The sequence below is a fragment of the Ambystoma mexicanum genome, chromosome 7q, assembly GCF_040938575.1.
Source record: "Ambystoma mexicanum isolate Mex_15411 chromosome 7q, UKY_AmexF1_1, whole genome shotgun sequence".
In the NCBI taxonomy this organism is placed as follows: domain Eukaryota; kingdom Metazoa; phylum Chordata; class Amphibia; order Caudata; family Ambystomatidae; genus Ambystoma; species Ambystoma mexicanum.
Window position 1 is genome coordinate 1,028,263,812 of NC_090941.1, and position 20,049 is coordinate 1,028,283,860.

Sequence of the window (20,049 nt, forward strand, 5' to 3'; positions counted from 1 at the left end):
TAACTCCCCCACAGCTCGCATTGACCCCCTTGAGATAAGCCTGGCTGCTCAACACGCTACCAACCTGTGTTGTACAGACTTCTACCAAAGGTTCGGTTCCTATTCCCAGGAGGGCAGGGTTGTTGTAGTGCACCCAAAGAGTACTGCATACAATCTTGCCTAACAGAAGTGTGCAAATATACTTAAATGGCCTAAAGATAAATCTAGAAAAGAATCTGTTTTTGGCAGTAGGTAGAAAACACATTGACAGTCCTCTGGGAGCCATTAAAAGGATAACCTGCTATAGATATTTGGGTTATGATCTTGCATCTGAAATAAAGATAAATGAAATAGTGCAACAAAACAAGAGGGCTAAAGCAATATCTTCCATGTGGGCCGTAACACACTTTTCTAAGAAGACTGCCAGCTACAGTCTATTTGGTATCCTGAATATTTATAAGCAGAAGTAATCTGCAGCATTCTTATATGCTTTGGAAACATCATGAGAGGAATGTGGTAATTGGACTGATCGCCTTGAGGGACTTGTTTGGAGAATAATTTTGGGGCTGACCAATTATACCCCAATTGAAGCCATAAGACGACTAATGGAAATTGATCTTCTTGTCTACGCTTATTGAAATAAACGAGGCACACTATATATAAAGATTATGTTTGCCAATCCTAACTCATTACTGTTCATTATTAAAACTGCTATAGAGGAAAGTAAATGTGATGCATTGTAGAAATTTAAAATAAAAAATGATGATTTCTTTGCTGAGAATGAATAGCTACCCCACTGGGAATACGGTGAAGGTGCTGTCTTAAAAGCTCTAAAGAATGATGAACATTCGGCTAAATAGAATGGAGGTCCTAGAGGTCAGGGGAGCTTGGCTTGGTCTTTCTATGGAAAAGCAGACCTGTAGAATTTGCAATGACACACAATCTGAGTCTGCTGGACATGTCCTCACTTCTTGTCCAGCTATGAGGACATACAATGAACGCTATCTGAGTAAATATGTGGAAGATCTTGATATTACCAGTGAAATATTTTGGCTTAGAAGTGTCTCGGATTATAGCCGTGATCTTACAATTGCACTACCACAGGTGTGGAAATGTGCTACAAAATACCTACTGAGCTTTGAAGATGTGAAACTTGTGGCAAACCTCTATTAATGGCTGTGAAAGTAGGTGTGGTGATCTATTTATCTGTACCCTCTTTTTCTGTTGTGTGCCCCTTATTCATTACTGCTGTTTTTATTTGCTAATTTCAAGTTGGTGGTATTTTTGTACCATGTATTTATTATGTGTTTAAAATAAGACATTCAGTTAATTACATTTTTAAAAGATCATCTTTTTCTTTTCCTTTTGTACTATGTATCTGCTTGTATCTGTACCACCACTAAAAATTGCATTGTGATACCCACGCCATTTTCTCCCTCTTTAGGATTCTCAAATTTAGGTTTGTCTTCTTTCCTGTCTTAGAATGCCCTGTGCCTTTCTTGTGCTCGCCTCTTAAGTGCCGTCGTCTTGTCCCACTCTCCTGCGCACTTGCCTCTGCTGTCTTGTCTGTCTACCCCTGGGAGCCCCTCCTCTCCCACCTACTCTATGGTTCTCTCTGTCTCCCCTATCTTTTCAAACAGTTTCTTTCAAACTGTTTCTCTATTGACTATCCTGCTCTCCTCACTAAGTCTGGTAGAAAAAAGTTTAAAAAGGACATCCTGGTCTGCAACCCAGGCCTCCCTATCGCCGACACCTACATCAGTGCCTCCTCCAAGGAAACTCTCACCAACATCTTTGTCGTTCCTTCACCAGATCTATGGACTCCTCACATGGATTCTCTTCTCTTTCTCCTCTTTTCCCATTAATGGTGGTACCCGTTGGGACGCCCTCCTGGCCTCGTTCCTATCCTCTAAGATCATCATTAATGTCTACTCTAATGGTACCGTCTTGGTCCAAGGCCCTCAGGCCAACATTCATCTCTTTGATGGACGCTTTCCGCGCCTCATCAACTTCCTTTCTTCTCCTGCTGTCCCCTCCCCCCTTTCCTTGGCTACCTTGCCTTTACCCTCCCTCTCTGTCCCCTCTCGGGCACTTCTACACTTCCGCAGGGCGTGCCTCTGATCTTTATCCCTCCCCGGAAGTCCTTCAAGGAGGGCAACCTTCTCCACGTTGCCACTCTTAACCCCCCCCCCCCGCTCCGCTGTCAAACACTCCTGATATCTGCCGCCTTCTTGAAGAACTTGACCTTGATGTCCTCGGTCTCACTGAGACATGGTTTACGGCCAGCTCTGTCATCAGCTTTGACACGCTCCTACCTGATGGCTACAAGATCCTCTCCGTGCCCAGGCCCAACCGCTCCACTCTTCTATATCTGATACTCTGGATATCCTTGCCCCTGTCATGAGAATCCGCCTAAAGCCAAGTGTAATTCCTGGTATGACTCAGATCTCGTCAAGTGTAGGGTTGCCGAGAGGAAATGGCGTGCTTGAAGTTCATCCTCTGACAAACTGGCGTGCCGCCTGCTGCAAAGGCAATACCGGCTCTCCGTCCTCACCAAGAAAAGAGCTCGTATCCAAGCCCACATCTCTGCGGTATCAAACAACTCTACTTAACTCTTTAAAATCTGCAAGGAACTGGCCAATCCTGCCATAGACTCTACCTCTCCTGTCCCTTCCCAGGCCCTCTGCACGGCACTGGCTTCCCACTTCATTTCAAAAACTCAGGACATCCTGTCCTCGCTCTCCTCTTCTCACCCCCCCCCCCCCCACACTATTCCCTGCTCTTCCTTTGGCCCTTCTGCAGCCACCCCTCCTCCCTCCTTCTCTGCCTTTCCCCTTTTCTCTCAGACGAGGTTTCTAGACAAGTCCGATCTATGAATGTCTCGTCAAAGCAGGTTCACCCCTGTTCCTCCAAAACCATCAAGGATCAAATCGACTCCCTGGTTCCTGCCCTGGTGGATTTCTGCAAGCACTCCTTCGCCACTGGAGTCTTCCCTTCCCCCCTGAAGCACGCCCTTGTGCACCCTCTTCTTAAACCCTCTGCCGACCCCTCCTGCCCGGCTAACTATCGCCCAATCTCCATCACTCCCTTCCTGGGCAAGCTCGTGGAGAAACTGGCCATCTCCCAGCTCAATCTCCACACTGAATCTGTTGGTTGTCTTCATGACCATCAGTCTGGCTTCAGAGCTGCCAGAAGCACGGAAACTGCTCTCCTGAACATCCGTGAAGACCTGCTCACCAACCTCAACTCTAACACCCCTTGCGTTCTTATCTTGCTTGATCTCTCTTCTGCCTTTGACACTGTCAACCATGCCATCCTGCTCAACCGTCTCCATGATAACCTTGGTATCACTGGTCAGGCTCTGGCGTGGCTGACTTCTTTCCTCTCTGACTGACTCTCCCAGGTCCAACTTGGGTCCTTCCTCTGACATCTTTTTCTCTACCTGTGGTGTCCCCCAGGGATCTAACCTCTCTCCCTGGCTGTTCAACCAATACCTGGCACTCCTTGCCCACCGCATCGCCGTTCTCTGTCCCAACTTTCAGTGCTATGCAGATGATACCCAGCTCAATTTCAGGCTACCCTCGGCCGCCTCCTCCTCTCTGATTGTCTGTCTGCCATCCAGGAATGGTGTGCCGCCAACGACCTCTGCCTTAATGCCAGTAAGACTGAGATTCTACTCAACGGCACACCCGCTCCCTCCTTCCTTGCAGCTCTCTGGCCGGCCTCTCTTGGCCCTCCTCTGACTCCCACCTGCAAGGCTAAAAACCTCAGGGTCATCTTCGACTCTGCACTCTCCTTCTCCCCTCACATCTCTGACGTCTCCAAGAAGTCACACTACCAGCTGCACCTCCTTAGAGGTATTCTTCCTTTCCTCTCCTTCCCCCAGAAACTCACCGTCTCCAGAGCCCTGGTCCTCTCTAAACTGGATTACTGTAACAGCCTCTATCTAAATCTGCCTGCCTCCACTCTCCGCCCTCTGCAACTTATCCAAAACAGGACTGCAAGACTTGTCCTTGGCCTCAAGCCCAGGGATCGTATCTCTCCAGGACTGAAATCTCTGCACTGGCTCCCAGTGGCTGCGAGGATTAAGTTCAAAACCCTCTGCATTGTACACAAAGCATTCTGGGGTCTGGAGCTGCAATACCTTCAATTCTCTCTTCCTAAATATTTTCCTTCTCAAGCTCTTTGCTCATCTGCCTCCAACTCCCTCAGGGTCAGTCGCTTCTCCAAGCAACGAGTTGGTGGCAGATCACTCTCTTCGGCAGGGGCCTCTCTCTGGAACAGCCTTCCTGAAACTAGGAGAACCATCTCCAGTTCCGGAAACACCTCCAAACCTTCCTCTTTGCTTCTGCTTTCTCTCCTCCCCTCCCTTGCTGAATTCCTGACTGAAATTGCACTGGTTACCTGGCCAATCATTTTCTGATCTCTGGCCCAAGCCCCGTCAATTGCCCATCTGCACTGCCTCCCTGGCAACCCCTGCACTTGGGGACCGTTTCTCTGTATCCCTTCAGTCCCCCTACCAGCACTTATGTCTGCACTTCCTTGCACTTGCCACTAACTGGCTGTTTCATTTGTCTTATTTTATCTTATTTATTCCACTTTCCCATGTACTGCACTTCCCCTCTCCCTTCCCCCCGTGCACTTTTCCTTTTCCCCCCTTCCTATGCACTTGCACGATCTGAATGACACCTGGCCTAGAGGGATCGTTGTCTGTCCTCCCTTGTCCCTCCTCCCCCTTGCCTCGTCGCGCCTTGAACCAAAAACTTGTGTATAGGCGCGTTATAAATGCCATATCATATGTGTAAAAGTTTGAACTATCTACACACAAAAAAAGAAAGTGCACTGGATTAACTTGTGGAGTTGATGAGTTTGTGTTCCTCCATTGCTTTTCTTGAACTATCTGGCTTTGTGAAAGACTTTATCCAAGAAGGAGTGCATCCAACCTATTTACTTGATCCAATTGACTTTGGCAGCCCTGACTCCTTAAAGGAACCCTTCTGAATCTATTGGCTTAGGTATTGCTTGTCCCCTCATAGGTTGTAATTGGTTGGAAACGTTTACTGCTAGGAAAGGCTTACCTATATTTTATTAGAGGATTCAAAAGGTCTTGACATCATAAAAAAAGTTATTTTCTAACCGTTCTATTTGCCTAACCCTTCCTTCCTGAAACCAAGATTCTAAAAAGTATATTGGTGTTTAAGGTAAATGCAATAACCAGAGTATTCACCAGCTTTATTGACTTAGTAAAGTGATTCCAAAGTTTGCTTGACTGTTACAAACAATTGCCTCTTTTTAAGAATGCTTAACTGAAACTGATGTGCAAATAAATACATTTATAACTGAAACCTTGAGAGTGTAAGTGTTACTTGGTTACTTGTATTGGTACAGCTCACATTTACCCCTCTTGAGATAGACCTGGCTGCCTAGTCACACTACCAACTTCTGTAGTACAGACCTATACCAAAAGGTTGATTACCTAATACCGAGCAGATAAGTGTTGTCTAGTCTCACACAGTATGACTGCAACAATTCTTACCTTACAGTAGCAACAGTAGTTTTATTTTGGTTGAAATGAAATTTGTTGAACCATGTCCTCTTGTACATCTGTCTGACCTGGCACAGTATATGGTACTTTAGCCCATATGGCTCCTAGTACAGTGGTGCCTTTTTAGTCTGCCATTTTGGCACCATAGTTACTGTGTCACCCTTCATTAGTTTTAGGGACTAGCCGGGTGGCAGCTACTTTCAGTTTTGGCTTCACTTTGTGTTCAAGCTGCTTTAACGCATTATTAGCCCGATGTGCCTTTATGGTAGCCGTTGGGGTACTAATGGGTTTTTCTAACTTCTGCTCTTAGCCATTTTGTTTTGGTGCCTTATTTTGTCAAGGGTAACAACAAGGCATCCCTAATAGGGTCATAGTGCACACATGAGTCCTTTCTAAATTGATCCCTAAAGCCTATGTAGTGACTTACACTGGTTTAGAACAGTTTTTCCAAGTATACCATTACACATCCTGTTGAAGTGTACTCTATCCTTTGGCAGCTTATGGGACCATCCTGGCTGGCTAACCACCAAAGTCTTTGTGCCCTTTGAGGACCCAATTTGGCCATACTGGCTGTACCCCAAGCCGATCACCGGATTGTATTTCTGGCTATTGGGCGTTCTTCTTGGGTTGTCCTCGACCTGCCCCCGGTTCTACATGTCAGATTGGTTGGAAACTCTGTTGGAATGGTCTCTGGGTTATTTTACCGGCTTGGTGGTGCGCCTCGGGATAATAATGTCCAAAATGGTGTTGGGACACCAAAACCCCTCCTCCGTCGTTCATCTTGGCTGTCCTGCGTTGCCTCCACCATATCTTTGTTGCGGGACTGTGTTCTGCTGCCTCGTTGGGTTTTTGCATCTCCATCCAGCCAACCTTGCAACTAGATTCACTCCTGGCTGGTGGGTGCTGTTGTGGAGTAATCTACACAGTCATATAATTAATCTGTATGTTAATATGATGACGCTGGGACTGGCTCTCGCTTCTTACTCCTTTATTCTTCTCCTATCAACTGGCAACCGCCTCCCCTGCCCCACCCCTTCCTCCATCCACCCTTCAGTTCCCTCATGCTCTGTCCAGTTCCTTTTCTTAAAGGGCCCTGTTCTGCTCAGCCACAACACCTCTCCCACTCAGCCCCCCACCAAGTTCACACTTTACACCTGTTGAATAAGACGTGGGGGTTTGCAGAGAACTCTCTGATGGCTAACCAGTTGCCTCATGGGTTTCTTCATTAGGCGGTCGAGGCGGGGGATCCTCAGGTGGCGTGATGCTGAGTTCTTATTCTTCAACGTGTGATTCTTCCTCTGGATAATCTTGAAACATCCTATGAAAGAATGAGACATTCCGAGTTATTTATCCATCATCACTTAGAGCTGTGATTATTGGTCCTTTGACTGCTGTGACCACTATAGGTTCTGTCTTGTATCTGGTGTCCATCTTCCTGCGTTGCTTCTGTTGAAATAGTACAATCTCACCCACTGGTATTTGGTGTTCTTCAGCTATTCTCTTACGATCTGTCCATTCCTTGGCTTTCCTTCTTGGCCCGTGGCCATAAGGTTGTAATCTTTTGGTGCCGGAAACTCAAATGTGCTGCAAACCTCTTGATCTCCTGTCCCTGGAAAGGTGGGCCATTGTCTGGTTTGACTATATCAGGGACACAGCATTCCCTGAATAGCTTATCTACCACTGTCACCAAATGGTGGAAAACTGTAGACATGACATGTTTGACCATGGGAAACCTGGAATATTAATCTATGGTTACCAGCAGATAACCACCTCCTTCGAATGGCCAATAGAAGTCCATTGCCACTCTCTGCCAGGGTCCGTCGGGCATCAGAACTATTTGGAGTGGGCATGGGGGGCCGTTTGATGTGGTCACTTGATAAGGCACACAGTGTTTATGGGCGTCTTCCACTATCGTATCCATGTGTGGAAACCACACTTGATTCCGTAGAGTTTTCTTTGTGTTTGCAATTCCCCTAAATCCTTAATGTGCGATGATAACGAGAGCCTTCCTCAGGCTCTTGGGGACCACCAGTTGATTTCCTCCGACCAGTATCCGTTGACCCGTTGTGGCCAATTCGCTTTATACCCTTGCTAATCTCTGTAAGTCTCTCCTATCCACCTCACCGTTTTCAAAAAGTTCTGTGGCTAGGCATCGCCATCTGTTGGTGTTGGTGAGTTTTCTGCTTGAATGGTGGGGACAGCCTTAATCCTTTCCGCAAATAGTTCTCTTGTGATGGCCGGGGGGAATGGCATTGAGAGTTAGGTATGCAGTGTATTCTTCCGGCTCTAGTTGCATCAAATTCTCTGGTGTCCCACCATGTTGTCATGAGAGACAGTCCGCAGGGTTAGCCTCTTTCCCCGGTTTGTGCTCTCCCGTTCAGCCTGCGAATATGCCTGCTCAACAGTCAAAGCTCTGCTGGCATACGCTACAATGTTCCTGTCAGACTTCCCTTTTGGATCTGTTTGGGCTAAAATGGCTCCCAAGTCGACTGGACTGGCATCCACTGTAACCTCAGTGTCCTAGTCGGGGTCAAAGTACGCAAATTGGCAGTCGTTGGCCAGGTCACTCTTGATCGCATCGAAGGCTGTTTGACAGGTTGTATCCCATGTGAACATAGAATCCTTCTTGAGGAGTTGCCTGAGCAGGTTGGTCAGCGCTGCATAGTTTGGCAGGTAACGGGAGCAGTAACCCGCCATTCCCAGGAAAGACCGTAGTTCTGTAGTTCTGTCACATCCTGTGGGGCCTTCAAATTCACAATGGCTTTGACCATATCCGGATCTGCTTTTATCCCTTTGTCGGAAAATGTGTCCAAAAACGCAAACTGCGCTTATTAACAGTACAGTTTGGGCCATTAAGGGTGAGACCACTGCTTTGGAAAATGGTGCAGACTTGCCGTAGTGCTTTATCATGTTGATTTTGGGTAATGCCAGATATCAAGCTATCATCACTGTAATTGAAACCATTAGTGACGGGTGCGATGAGCAGTCTTATTGTCTCCTGAAATACTTCAGCTGCTGTGGATATGCCAAAGTTAAGACTTTTATCGGAAAAGACCCTCATGTGTAGTGAACGTTGTGATGGGTTTGGATGCGGGATCATTCACTAGTTGATGATATCCTTGGTTCAAATCCAATTTTGAGAATCTGGTGGCCTGGTTAAGTCTGACTATCATGTCCTCAATGTTGGGCCCAGGATGTCTTTCCCCTCTGAATTGCAGTGTTAGGGATCCGCATCTCTACACAGAGATGAAGGCGCCCATCCGACTTGGGCACTACCAACAGAGGGGATACGCAGGGGGTGGGACCGTCAACCCGTTCAATTATGTCATTTTCAAGTAATTGTTGTAGCTAACGGGATACTCTGGCTTGTAGATGAAACCCTATTCGCCGGGGATGTTGCGGAACAGGGCATACGGTGGGATCAATGTGTAGGTGTGTGACTGTGTCCTTTTACATGCGGACACCTTGAAACAGATTTGGAAATGCATCTTTCAGTTTATCAATGTCTAGTTCCCTTTGGGACAGGGTCTGCAGAGTGCGTTTTCCGGGGGAAGTCCTTGTATTGTTTCATGTTGGTTGTTATGAATATCAGTAAGTTGTAGCTCAGTGGCAGTTTTGCAGCTGAGAAGGCATCTACCTGCTGCTGGGCTGTTTATGACCTGTATGGTGACGGGAACGCATTTCGCTCTATGATCCAAGTCACACCAGAATTGTCCTCTGGACCTCAAAGGCCAGGTCGCACCCCACTGGAAGATCTGGGCTTGTGATGGTTGCAAAGGGTATGTGCCTTCTATGACTTTGTAGGTTTTCTCATTCATTACATTCATGGCAGCTCCTGTGCCTATAAGAAACAGGGTATGGTGCCCTCCTATGTGCACTGTCCCCTTCGGAGCAGCGCTATCATCGGAAGTGTCATAAATGAGTCTGACGTACTCTCTACTGTACCTATCATACTCCTAGTATTGTGCATTTGAATGTTCTCCAACTGGAGATCTTTCAAGGATAAGGATGTCTCTCTCCTCTGTCCTTGATAGTCACTATGGTATGATTGCGAATTAGGATTGCTTTCTAGTAACTCCAATGATCCCAGTTGTCTCGATTTACATGTTTTCTACTGCTCTGATAAATCCTGGCTGTGCCTGCTACATTGTCACATTCCTATTAATATTAGGCCGTATGCTGTATCTTTCTTGGTATGGCCTTGCATTAGAGTGCCTCTGTATGTCATTTCTTTTATTGGACAATGACTGCAGATTGGGCCTGTATGCTCGTTGTAATGGAGCTTTTTCTCTGCACATGATCTGGACATTATTTTCTTGGCCACACTGCATGCACATCTGGCTAAGGGCTGGACACTGGCCTTTATGCAGAAATTCAAACCCACATCGATAACATTGTCTCTCCGGCAGATTTCTGCGATTGCCATTAGCTCCACGGGACCACTCCTGTGGTGATAGTGTGCAGTACAAATATCCATTAACATTCCATGTATCTTGATGGGCTGGCATGTTTCAGTACCGCGATTGCCCTTGCATGTTGGGTCCCAAGGCGGCCATGGTGTCCAATCTCTTTGGGTTTTCAATATTAGCTGCTTGTGTATCAACTCTTTCATATATCCTTGCCAACTCTAGGACGTCCTTCAGACGTAGGTTTTTTGAGAAGGTGCTTTCGAAATTGCAATGATATGTACCCTTCAATCACCCTCAGTCTAATTGATTCATCGTCATCAAAGTTTGAAAATTCACATTATGTAGTCTTCCTTTGTAAGCGTAAAACAAATTGCGCAATGGCTTCATGGGCTGCCTGCGTGCATTGGTTGAATATATATTGCTCGTAAACCCGATTGGGAGGGACTACTATTCGTCCATTGACGGCAACAGTTAAGAGCTGATATGATCTTTCTTGAGTGGGGACGGTTTTAATGACACTTTTCACCTCTTTCCCCACTAAATTTGTGTATATGTCCAGATTGTTTGGCACATCTTGGTTCCCTACTGCTCTCAAACTCCTCAAATTCATCTATCCATTCCTGCCAGCGTTTCCCTTGATCTTCCTGTGGTTCAAAGGTAAATGGTTTAGGGCGGTGTAGATAGCCAACTAGATTCGTAGGTGCTCCCACCACATTTTGAGCTAACACTGTCTCTCCACTGGCACTACCCAGAGACATGGTTGTCTGCCTCTGTTATGATGAGTTCACCTTCCTTTCTTGTGTTTCGTGGCTGCGTGTGTCTTGCTGCCAGTTGATAGGTGAGGTCAGCAGTTGCTTCTGCGCGTTGTTTAGGCTTGTATGCACTCCGTTAGGTATGTATGTTTTACTGTCTTACACGTTTTAGTGTGCAATGTTTGTTAGTTTATATGTCCTTGCATGCTTTTGTCATCTACTTAATTGTGCATGTTTATTTTGCACAAGCCTTTCTAAGTGTCAAGCGTTGTTATAGAACAATAAAGCCCTCGTTCTCAATTGGGTATGCACAACACGACTCTTCGCTTTCAAGCGGGAACACACGTGTCTCGCAGCGTGAGCAGCTCTGGTTCGGCGGGGCCTGCGCAGCGCTTCTTACCGCGTATATTCAGTTGTTTCTCTCTCGTGGCAGCACTTGCAGTCCTCATCGCGTTACCTTGCTGTGATTGGCAGCTGGCTTCTTTGGAATGCCCATCAGCTGTTGGGCCTCTTCCGGCAACTTCTCCTCACCGTTGTTTGCGTTGTCACCGGGAGGCTTCCCGGAACCTTCAGTGCGACCCCCCCCCCACCCCCTCTCAGGTTGTTTTGTCTCCTTCCATCCTCTGTGACTCTCATTCGTCACCTCTTCTAGTGTCAGCCACTTCCACAGGCTGCACTTTCCTCGACCCCCTTCTACAGGTCACTGATCCTCCAGTGGCCACCTCCGCAGGCCACCAGTATTCGGCTGGCCCCCTCTGTCACGCAGAGCACTTGCAAGTTGCTTTTGTGCGGGCCAACGTTTTTCCCTAGACTTTGTCCCCTTTTCAACGGGACAGCAGCGTGAGCTGTGGACTCATCAGCAGTTGTTGTGGAGTAATCTACACAGTTATATAATTAATCTATCCTTTAATATGATGACGCTGGGACTGGCTCTTGCTTCTTAGTCCTTTATTCTACTCATATCAACTGCCATCCGCCTGCCCAGCCCCTTCCTCCAACCACCCTTTAGTTCCCTCTGTCCAGTTCCTTTTCTTAAAGAGCCCTGTTCTGCTCAGCCACAACAGGTGCTACTCATGGGAAGGCCATTTGTTTTCTGCTGTTTGTCGTGATTGGTTCCAAATCACCCCCCACAACCAAAGAGCCAGACATGCCAGCAATCACCCCGGTGGCCAACGGAGAAGAACACTAAGAGATCCAGTGTCTAGTTCATTCCCCAGTGTAGATGGCAGCCAAGCAAGCTACGGCCCCTGTTAGGGAGATTTTATCCATTGTTTGCTTAATCCCCTCTTCTCGTGAGACCCCCAGCACTTTTTTTCTGGACCCTTTTTCTTGCCCTCCTTAAAGAGAGGCGCGTCTTTCCCCTCATTCATTCTTCATATACTCTAACCATGGAAACTCGGTTATGTTTTCCCTATTTTCTATGGAGTCTGCTTTCCTCCATATCTCTTAAAGGCATCTGTGTTGCACTTTTGCAGCACAAAGCACCCTTTGCGCATTGTTGCTGGGGCCCCTTTGGGTTCTCCTTCTTATGTTCTTTAATTTTTCCCCCAAGAACTACTGTTCTTAAGGAAATAGGGATTCTTTGTATCCTTCCTAAAACGTTAATTTATGCGAGATTAGCACACCCCACCTTATGTGGAGTGGTAAGGGGATACCTAGTATCACCCTTCTATCTGTTCATGTGACTTGTTAGTCACATAGACGACCCTCTAGTTATAGCTGGTGGCAGTGGGTGTGGTCTACCAACTATTGTGCTATTTTTATTCCACAAACTGTATTAGTCTCGGTTGTGCAAAATAGTCATCTGTTTTCTAACATGGTTGTTTCTTTATTTTCTAGCCACTTCTACCATGGTTGTGCTTTGTTAGCCCTTCTACCATTGTGGGAGGGGGAGGTTTGTATGTGTTTTGCCTTTGGAAGGAACCCTTGGGTGTCCCCGCCTAGGCTCCAGTGTGTCTGGGCAGGCGGGAAGTGGGAGAGGAGTTTATTCACTCCCCTGCCATTTGTTTGCTGATGTGCCTGAATGAAACCAGTTCCCACTGGGGGTCTGGTTGTCTTGATTGGACAACCACCCGCCCCTTCTGTAAAATGCTGAGTTTACAGAAGTGTGTGTGTGATACCTGTAGAAAAGTTTAGGTTCCTGATGTGAAAAGCAAGTCGACCACTGGAACATAAGAACTGATGCTGATGACGACCAGAGACTCCTGCAGGCTCTTCCATTCACTGTGAAGCAACCACTGCGGTCCTGGCCCTGTTTTCTAATCGACAGAGGAGCTCTGAAGAGGACTCCCTCCCTTTGGCTGATGGGACTAAACAGCCCTGAGACAAACTACAAATTGAGTCTTCTCCTGAGGTGCTGTGCCTCTCCAGAACTCCAGCCTGTGAACACCAGGAGACCTCCGACCCATTTGCAGTGCAACTGAATATGTTCCTCAAATAGCTTAACATGAATGGCGAGAATCCAACCCGGCCCAGCTGTTCAAATACATGGCCGTCTATGTCCCAGAGCATTTGCACCACTACATGAGTCTTCTCCTCCATACATTGCATGTGATTATGCCAAGGGCCCATAGAGTAATCATTCAGAGATTGCACGTACACTTCTTTCAGACGCTCCACTGATGAAGGACCTCATTCTGAAATGTATTGCCTTAATTTGACTGACTGCCTCCTATATAAAGAAGATATTTTATTGCCATTAAAATGGATATACATATTGTATTTTTTGATAAAAACAAGCATACTGTTTCATTTACCAGGCCGTAATTTTATTTATTTTTATTTTACGCCCTTAGGCCTCAGAGTGCACATGCGATGCATGTACTGTAATGCATGCAACTATACACGTTTAGAGTGCCACCAGTGCCAAGGATGTTCCTTGGCAATCTTTTGGCTTATTTATTAAAAATTCTTATATCATCGCGCCACCCGCCCATAGGCCCCAGGGCGCGCACAGAGAAGACACAAACGAACAAGGCTTGTAAAGTCCTCCTTTGCTGCACCCCTTGCCATAACATTGGTGGAACCTGGATATAGGAATCTTGTCTGGTGTCCCCTTAAGCATCTAGGATTGGTGCTGCCGCTTTCCTTTACAAGAAACACTTTTTCTATTACGAAAAGTGGCACTCTAAAATAGACTACTGCTTTTAGCCCATTGCTTCCTGTAGGAGAAATTGGACTACAATTTACAACTCCCCCAAAGTACACAAATCTAGGCTACTTTCCCAAGACTGTGTCGAATAGGGCTGGACTCTTTGTTTATTACAGTGTGCTGAAAACCTAGACCATACACCCCGCCCCCCGACTTGAGCTTTTGTAAAATTATTACACTGAGCTTTATTAATTCTAATGTGTAATTGATGTCCTTATTGTGCACCTTAACTGTGATTGTATGTGTGGTTTTTACTTTTTCAGTATTCTAGCTTAATGCCTGTTAACTAAATAAGTGCAAACAATGTGGATCTATTGCTTGACTAGTACTAATATGCGTGACAAAGATAGTGCCAGCATCGCATCCAACCCCCCCCCGCCGACCTTTTGAGAGTAGGACTGACTGGACTAGCCCTGAACTATTCCCGAACCCCCTGAGAGAGCAACTAGTTAGTTGGGCTCTACCAGGTCTGAAAGAAGCAGTGTTTGGGACTGCATCTCCAAAGATGCACCAGGTTTAGAAATCCTAAACCCAGAGCAGATTCTGTAATGTTTTTAGGGATTCAGAAAGATGTGGGGAAAGTAGCACATCCAGATATGCTCAAAGAAAAAACCTAACTTATCCCAACAGCCCCCTCGAGGTAGCAGTGTTTGTGAAGTATGTTTTCTTTGCGGCTGCAGCATTTAGAAATACTTCTTCCCCTCCGCCCCCCCTTCCCTAAGTAAAAACTATTTTGCACAGGTGGGAACTTACTAGAGGTTTTACTGTCCTTTGTGATGGCCTTTCAAAACCAGAAACCCACAAAACGTAGTAGTCCTGAGGCAAGACGGGAGCAGACTAGCAAACCAACACTAGCGTCTACACGGTAAACAAACTGAAAGAAGTCCAAAATGGCAGCAAGCCTTTATATGCTTTCCTCTCCTGACTTGGCATAGGAAGCCAATTAATCAATTTGAAGGTCTTTGAACTGGGAGCTGAGAGGAGTTTGTTGCGAAAGCTGGAGAGCACTAGAGAATGGAAACTCCTTGAGCCCTGTAGGGTGTGCTCCAGTGAGGGAGAAAAGAACCCCTTGAGCCCCTGAAATGGGGTGTGCCACAGTGAGGGGGAGAAGCACCCCTTCAGCCACAGAAGAGGGGTGTGCTTTAAGGAGGAGTAGAGCCCCTGGTATCCCAGAAGGGATGTATGCTCTTGGAGGGGCAGGAGAGCCCTGTGAGCCTAGAAGGGGCAGGGATGTATTCTAGAGAGGAGGGGAAAGCCCCTCGAGACCATAAGAAATTGATCCATGACCCAAGAGAAAGGGGGGTGGGTGGAAATTAATCATGGACTTTGATCCCCAGAAGAGGGGTGGTGTAATAAGAGGTGTGCCCCTTGAACCCAAAGGAGGGGTGTGTGCCAGTGAAGGGGAGTGAAGCCCGGTGAGCCCAGAATAGTGGTGTAGGGGTAGAGACGGACAGACACCCACAGACAGACGCACTGTGAAGGCATCATGACTAAGACGCAGACGACAGGTTCAGGTTTTCTCAACTCAAATGTATGAAACTTAAAGGGCAGGGTGGATGAATGCCTGAGTTGCCCTATTCTAAGGTGGGATTTCCCTACCTAAATAAAACTGAGGATACTCTAGGTCAGGACGTCCAAAGTAAAATATCGGTCTGTGTCCAAAACCTATACTTGACCTCACAACTAACTGCATAGAATGTGTAAGGACGTCTGTATCAAAAAGAAATGGTGTTCATAGTAAAGTTCAGAGCTTCTTCTAGCTCTCTGGCTTGTAATCAGCTCCCCTTGCCCATGTTCAAAGTAGTTCATCAAATACAGTGGCTCCCCTTACCCAAGAGTTCAATTCTTCCAGCTTTCAAAACAACAATTCAATAACACAACAATTTCTTTGCACAACACCAGTTTCTTTGTAGGTGTTTTACACCTCCTGATATTTCCTTGGCACTTGTCAATGTTTCTTTCCTTAGAATATACAGCTTTGTTTCCGTCTCCTGACGCTGTATAGTGGCCAGTCTAAACACCTTGAGTTTGCTCCACCTTATTGGGTTGCCTTACCTCTTGCCAAGGCTTGTTTCCTTATAACGTGCAGTTCTTTACACTCTTTATTATGACCAGTGTGGGGGTTTCTTATATCCTGCATTCAACTCCTTGTGCTTTTTTGGCTTTGCTAGCACTTGCTTCAGTTAATGCAGGCCATTATTTCCAGGTGTTTCAAAATGTTCCTTTCAATAAAGTTCACAATCTTTCTTTCACTTCTTTCAATATGCCAAAGTATTTTCAACTTGCTTTCATTTCATTTGGTATTCAGCATGCCCTTTAATTTGCTTTCATTTCATTCGGCATCACTGCCTGCCAGTCCAATGTTCCCCCTTTTCTGGTTTCACTCACCGGTCAGTCTTATGGCTCCTCGTGAGACCTTCCTCCGCTACAGTTTCCTGTTTATGCATTCGCTCACGTCTTCTTGCGGCAGTGGTCTTGTGGCTCGTGCACACCCAGAAATGCTTCCACGGCAAAGCAGGATACCTAGGGCTGCTTCCCTTGATCCAACTGGCCTCCTAGTTACAGCTTGCTTCCAGCCTCCAACTTCTTTTGACATGGCTTCCTGCTTTACAGGCCTCGCCTCCTGCCATGCCGCCTCACCAGAGAGGACTCCCTGCACACAGCTGACTGTTCTCCTGCAGCCGATCGTGCTTCCACAGCTGACTCCTTTTGTGACTGGCTTCCAACTTTTAAATCTCCTGCCTTCATTTCCATTACAAAAAGTGACTAGACCGCTCACCAGCAAAGCGGTAGTCATGCCTTGCTTTTGTTGTCCTTCTCGTTCCACTGCTTATTTGGGGCTGATAAGTGATTGTGTTTATAAAATGAGGATGTGTGTTTGTTTAGTTGTCCTTCATTCCAGTACCACCTTGATGCAATTTGTGGGATATTTTAGGGGAGTCACAGTGAAAGGGCTGACAAAAGCCTATGAAGGCTTGAGGAATGGATTGTTTGTGTTGAAATGGAAATGCGGGATACAATGTCTCACTCAAGGACGTCCTCTCCCCATTCCCCCAAGTCTCCTCCACCCAGGTGATCCTCCCTTGCATATCCACCCCCAGGGTTGGGGATCCAAAAGGGATGGCCTTTCCCTGGCTACCGGAGGAGATGATACAGGGGGAAAGGTGAGGACGCCCTCGGGTTCCTCACAACACAGACAGACGTTGATCCCAGAAGAGGTAAAGTGAGACAGGGCAAAGAAGGGGGACTTTTTGCCTTGGAAAAGGGGAGTAAGTAACATTGATGAATGGCTGCAGGAGTACTTTCCCCCCATATTTGAGCAAAGATCTTCCCTGAGCCCACGAATGGTACAGATCTGAAACATTCAAACTAATGACAGCTGCTTAATCATGGGCAGCCTCCAGCCATCACATCTGCCCAGCGACAATCTCACTCTGTCCAAGATGTTAACATGGAGCACACTGCACATACTGCTGCATAGCCCAGGAAAGCCAAGGCTTTGACTGATAAAGAGCCTTCTTAATATGGCATTTCCGGACCAGTGAGGGCAGGAAAAAGGCCAAAGGACAAGATGGCCCACCACCATATTAGAGTATATGGAACTCTAAATGGCATTATGTAATGCAATGCAAAAGTGCACAATAAAAATCATAATAGAAAAATATCTACTGCAACTAGCCCGTCTTGGAAACTTCATGCAAGTAATGTTGCATAAAACCCCTTCACTCCCACCCTCCCCAATTTTACATTCAGTGTGGGTGCTTTGTCCAAGCTCATAATTTCTTGCTGTTGCTTCGTCCTGCAGGCCCCTCGCCGGACACCATGGCAATGCCTCCTGCCAGGAGAGGGAAGCTTACACTGAGGAGGAAGAAGTTCTTTGGACGCCCAGGTGCTATGGGAAGGTAAACTACTGATGAAATAGATTGTTTTCCATCTGCACATGTGACTAATGTTGTCCCCTGGAGGGCTGGGCCTCCTAACGAACATTTACCCTTTCATGCCTCTTCTCCCTGGCGACTGCCTTCCACTTCCAGCTGGAGCTCATGCACTCTCCTTTTACATTCACATTGGGATAAAATGGAACACGGCTGAATGTATACAGCAGGCATCCCAGTCAAGTTGTTAATGCAGTGCAATCTTTTATTTTGATAAACCCCTCTTGGCAACGGTGCCACCCTGGATCGGTCTGTTGGGGAGATGTATTAGTTGTATGCTTAATCCCCTCTCCTAGTGAGACCCTCTGCACTTTTAGCAGGACTTCTGGACCTTTTTCTTGTTCCACTGAATGAGGGGAGCCTTTGTCCCCTCATCCATTCTTATATTCTCTAACCTTGAAAACTCTGCTCTTTGTTTTACCTTATTTCATGGAGTCTTGCTTTCCCCCATCACTCTTAAAGGCATCTGTTACACTTTTGCAACACGCAGTACCATGTGTGCAGTGTTGCTGGGGACCCTTTGGTTTCTCCTTTTTATATTCTTTTTGTTAGGACAGTTTTTCTGAGGTTCTACCCAACTTCATCAAAACCATTCAACTGAGACAGTACAAGACTCCACTCTTGGTATAAGACTGTACCACCTGAGTTTGTTGGTAGCGTTATCAGAGCAGCCAGGCTTATTCTAGGAGGGAGAGAGGGCTGTAGAATCAGTACAAATGAAATTGTAATACAAATGGTCCAAAGAAATACTGAAACTCTATGTATTGTGAAACTCTGTGTGTTGTAAAAAATAAATGGTTTATTTAAATGCAAGTAGGCTTAGATAAATCTTGGGGGAAATAAGTACCATCACATGATATATAACCGCAATTATAAAAACACAACACTATGCTTGAAGGTAAACGGACCAAGGCACATAACCTTATTTGGAACACCTAACAGTAGTTCTAGGGAAGTCAATCCTTTTCATACACATTCAGTATAGGTCACTCCTATTCTTGGGGAATAAAAACCAATGGTTACTTTCAAATTACATTTGGTAATTTAAGGATAGTAGACCCTACCAGTTGTACCATGACACTCGGCAGCAAATCACATAATCAGTCAACTGGACAATATATGTTTTGTGAATAGTGGAACACTTATTCTAGGTACAGTAAAAAAAATAAACAAACACTTTTGTGATAAGTTATAATAGGTGAGTGAAAGCTAAGGATGTAATATTCAATTGAAGGTGCTTTTGAGATCTGTGAAACACAGATTGAGATAAGCAGTAAGTTTTGTAACTTATTGTTGGATTGCATACAGATAACTCAAGTTAAGTAAAACCCATATACTTTTTCAAGAAGCGATCAGCAATTTGGGGCAGGTATAAACCTAAGACTCTTTTGCGTTTTGTCTATAACCAGGGAAAACAAAACCCAATGTTAGACTTTATGAATGACTAAGTTATTCTAGGTAGGTAAAACCTAATGCAGACTTATTCTGGACAGGCTAACAGCAAGTCAGGGGAAGCAAGACCCAGTTGGGCAACACACCTACAATTATCCTAACAGGAATAATAAAGTGAAAGCAACAGCATTACTTTTGGGAAGAGGCAAAACCAAATCACAGTCGAGTAATATACCCTTACATCTACTTTTGTTAGAATGGCAAAACAGTTTCTAAGTAAAGGAAGATGTTACATTATACTTTTCAGAATAGTGCAACACACATTCAAGGGAAGTAAGAACTTTCGTAACTGTTCACTCTGAGTTAGTTACCAACCAACTTATTTTGCAAGTAAGTCACTTTTAAACATGGACTCTCTTTTCTAGGCAAAATACCCAATCCTTTAAAAGTCATTCCCTTATTCTTGGAACATGAGTGTTCTCAGTGGCATAAGGGGTTGGGGGGGTTACTAGTGTCTAGTGTCCAACAGGCAGTGTCAGGATAGGTTCTTAAGTAGCAAAAGTCAGAGTCCCTAAGGAAGACTGTTCAAACATGCGAGTATTTTATGTTAGATTTTAAGGGTCCGGAGGCTTCACAGGAGACACCCTGGGAGGATTTCAGCAGTGTGCCTGGTTTAACTGGAAGAGAGGCCTCCCAATCATAGAAAACACCACAAAACTACACAGCAATCACAAGAGATTTAAGGTAAGTAAATACCCAAGCCAGCACAGTACCTCAGCACAGAAGATTTTTGCTGCAGGAGGACTTCAGGGTCTGCAGCCAAAAACCCAGTCGGTGGATGTTGTGACTGAAAACAGGAGTTTGGAAGGGACTTTGCAGCAGGGAT

General features: G+C 45.9%; 1 protein-coding gene across 2 annotated transcripts in view; it reads left to right on the plus strand.

The window, feature by feature from the left end:
• XNDC1N (XRCC1 N-terminal domain containing 1, N-terminal like) overlaps window positions 1-20,049 on the plus strand; it is a 382,167-nt gene that overhangs the window by 276,560 nt on the left and 85,558 nt on the right. For both annotated transcript variants that reach the window (XM_069640314.1, XM_069640315.1), the window contains exon 8: window positions 17,642-17,738. In XM_069640314.1, the coding sequence (XP_069496415.1) occupies window positions 17,642-17,738 (97 nt within the window). The remainder of the gene's footprint in view (window positions 1-17,641; window positions 17,739-20,049) is intronic.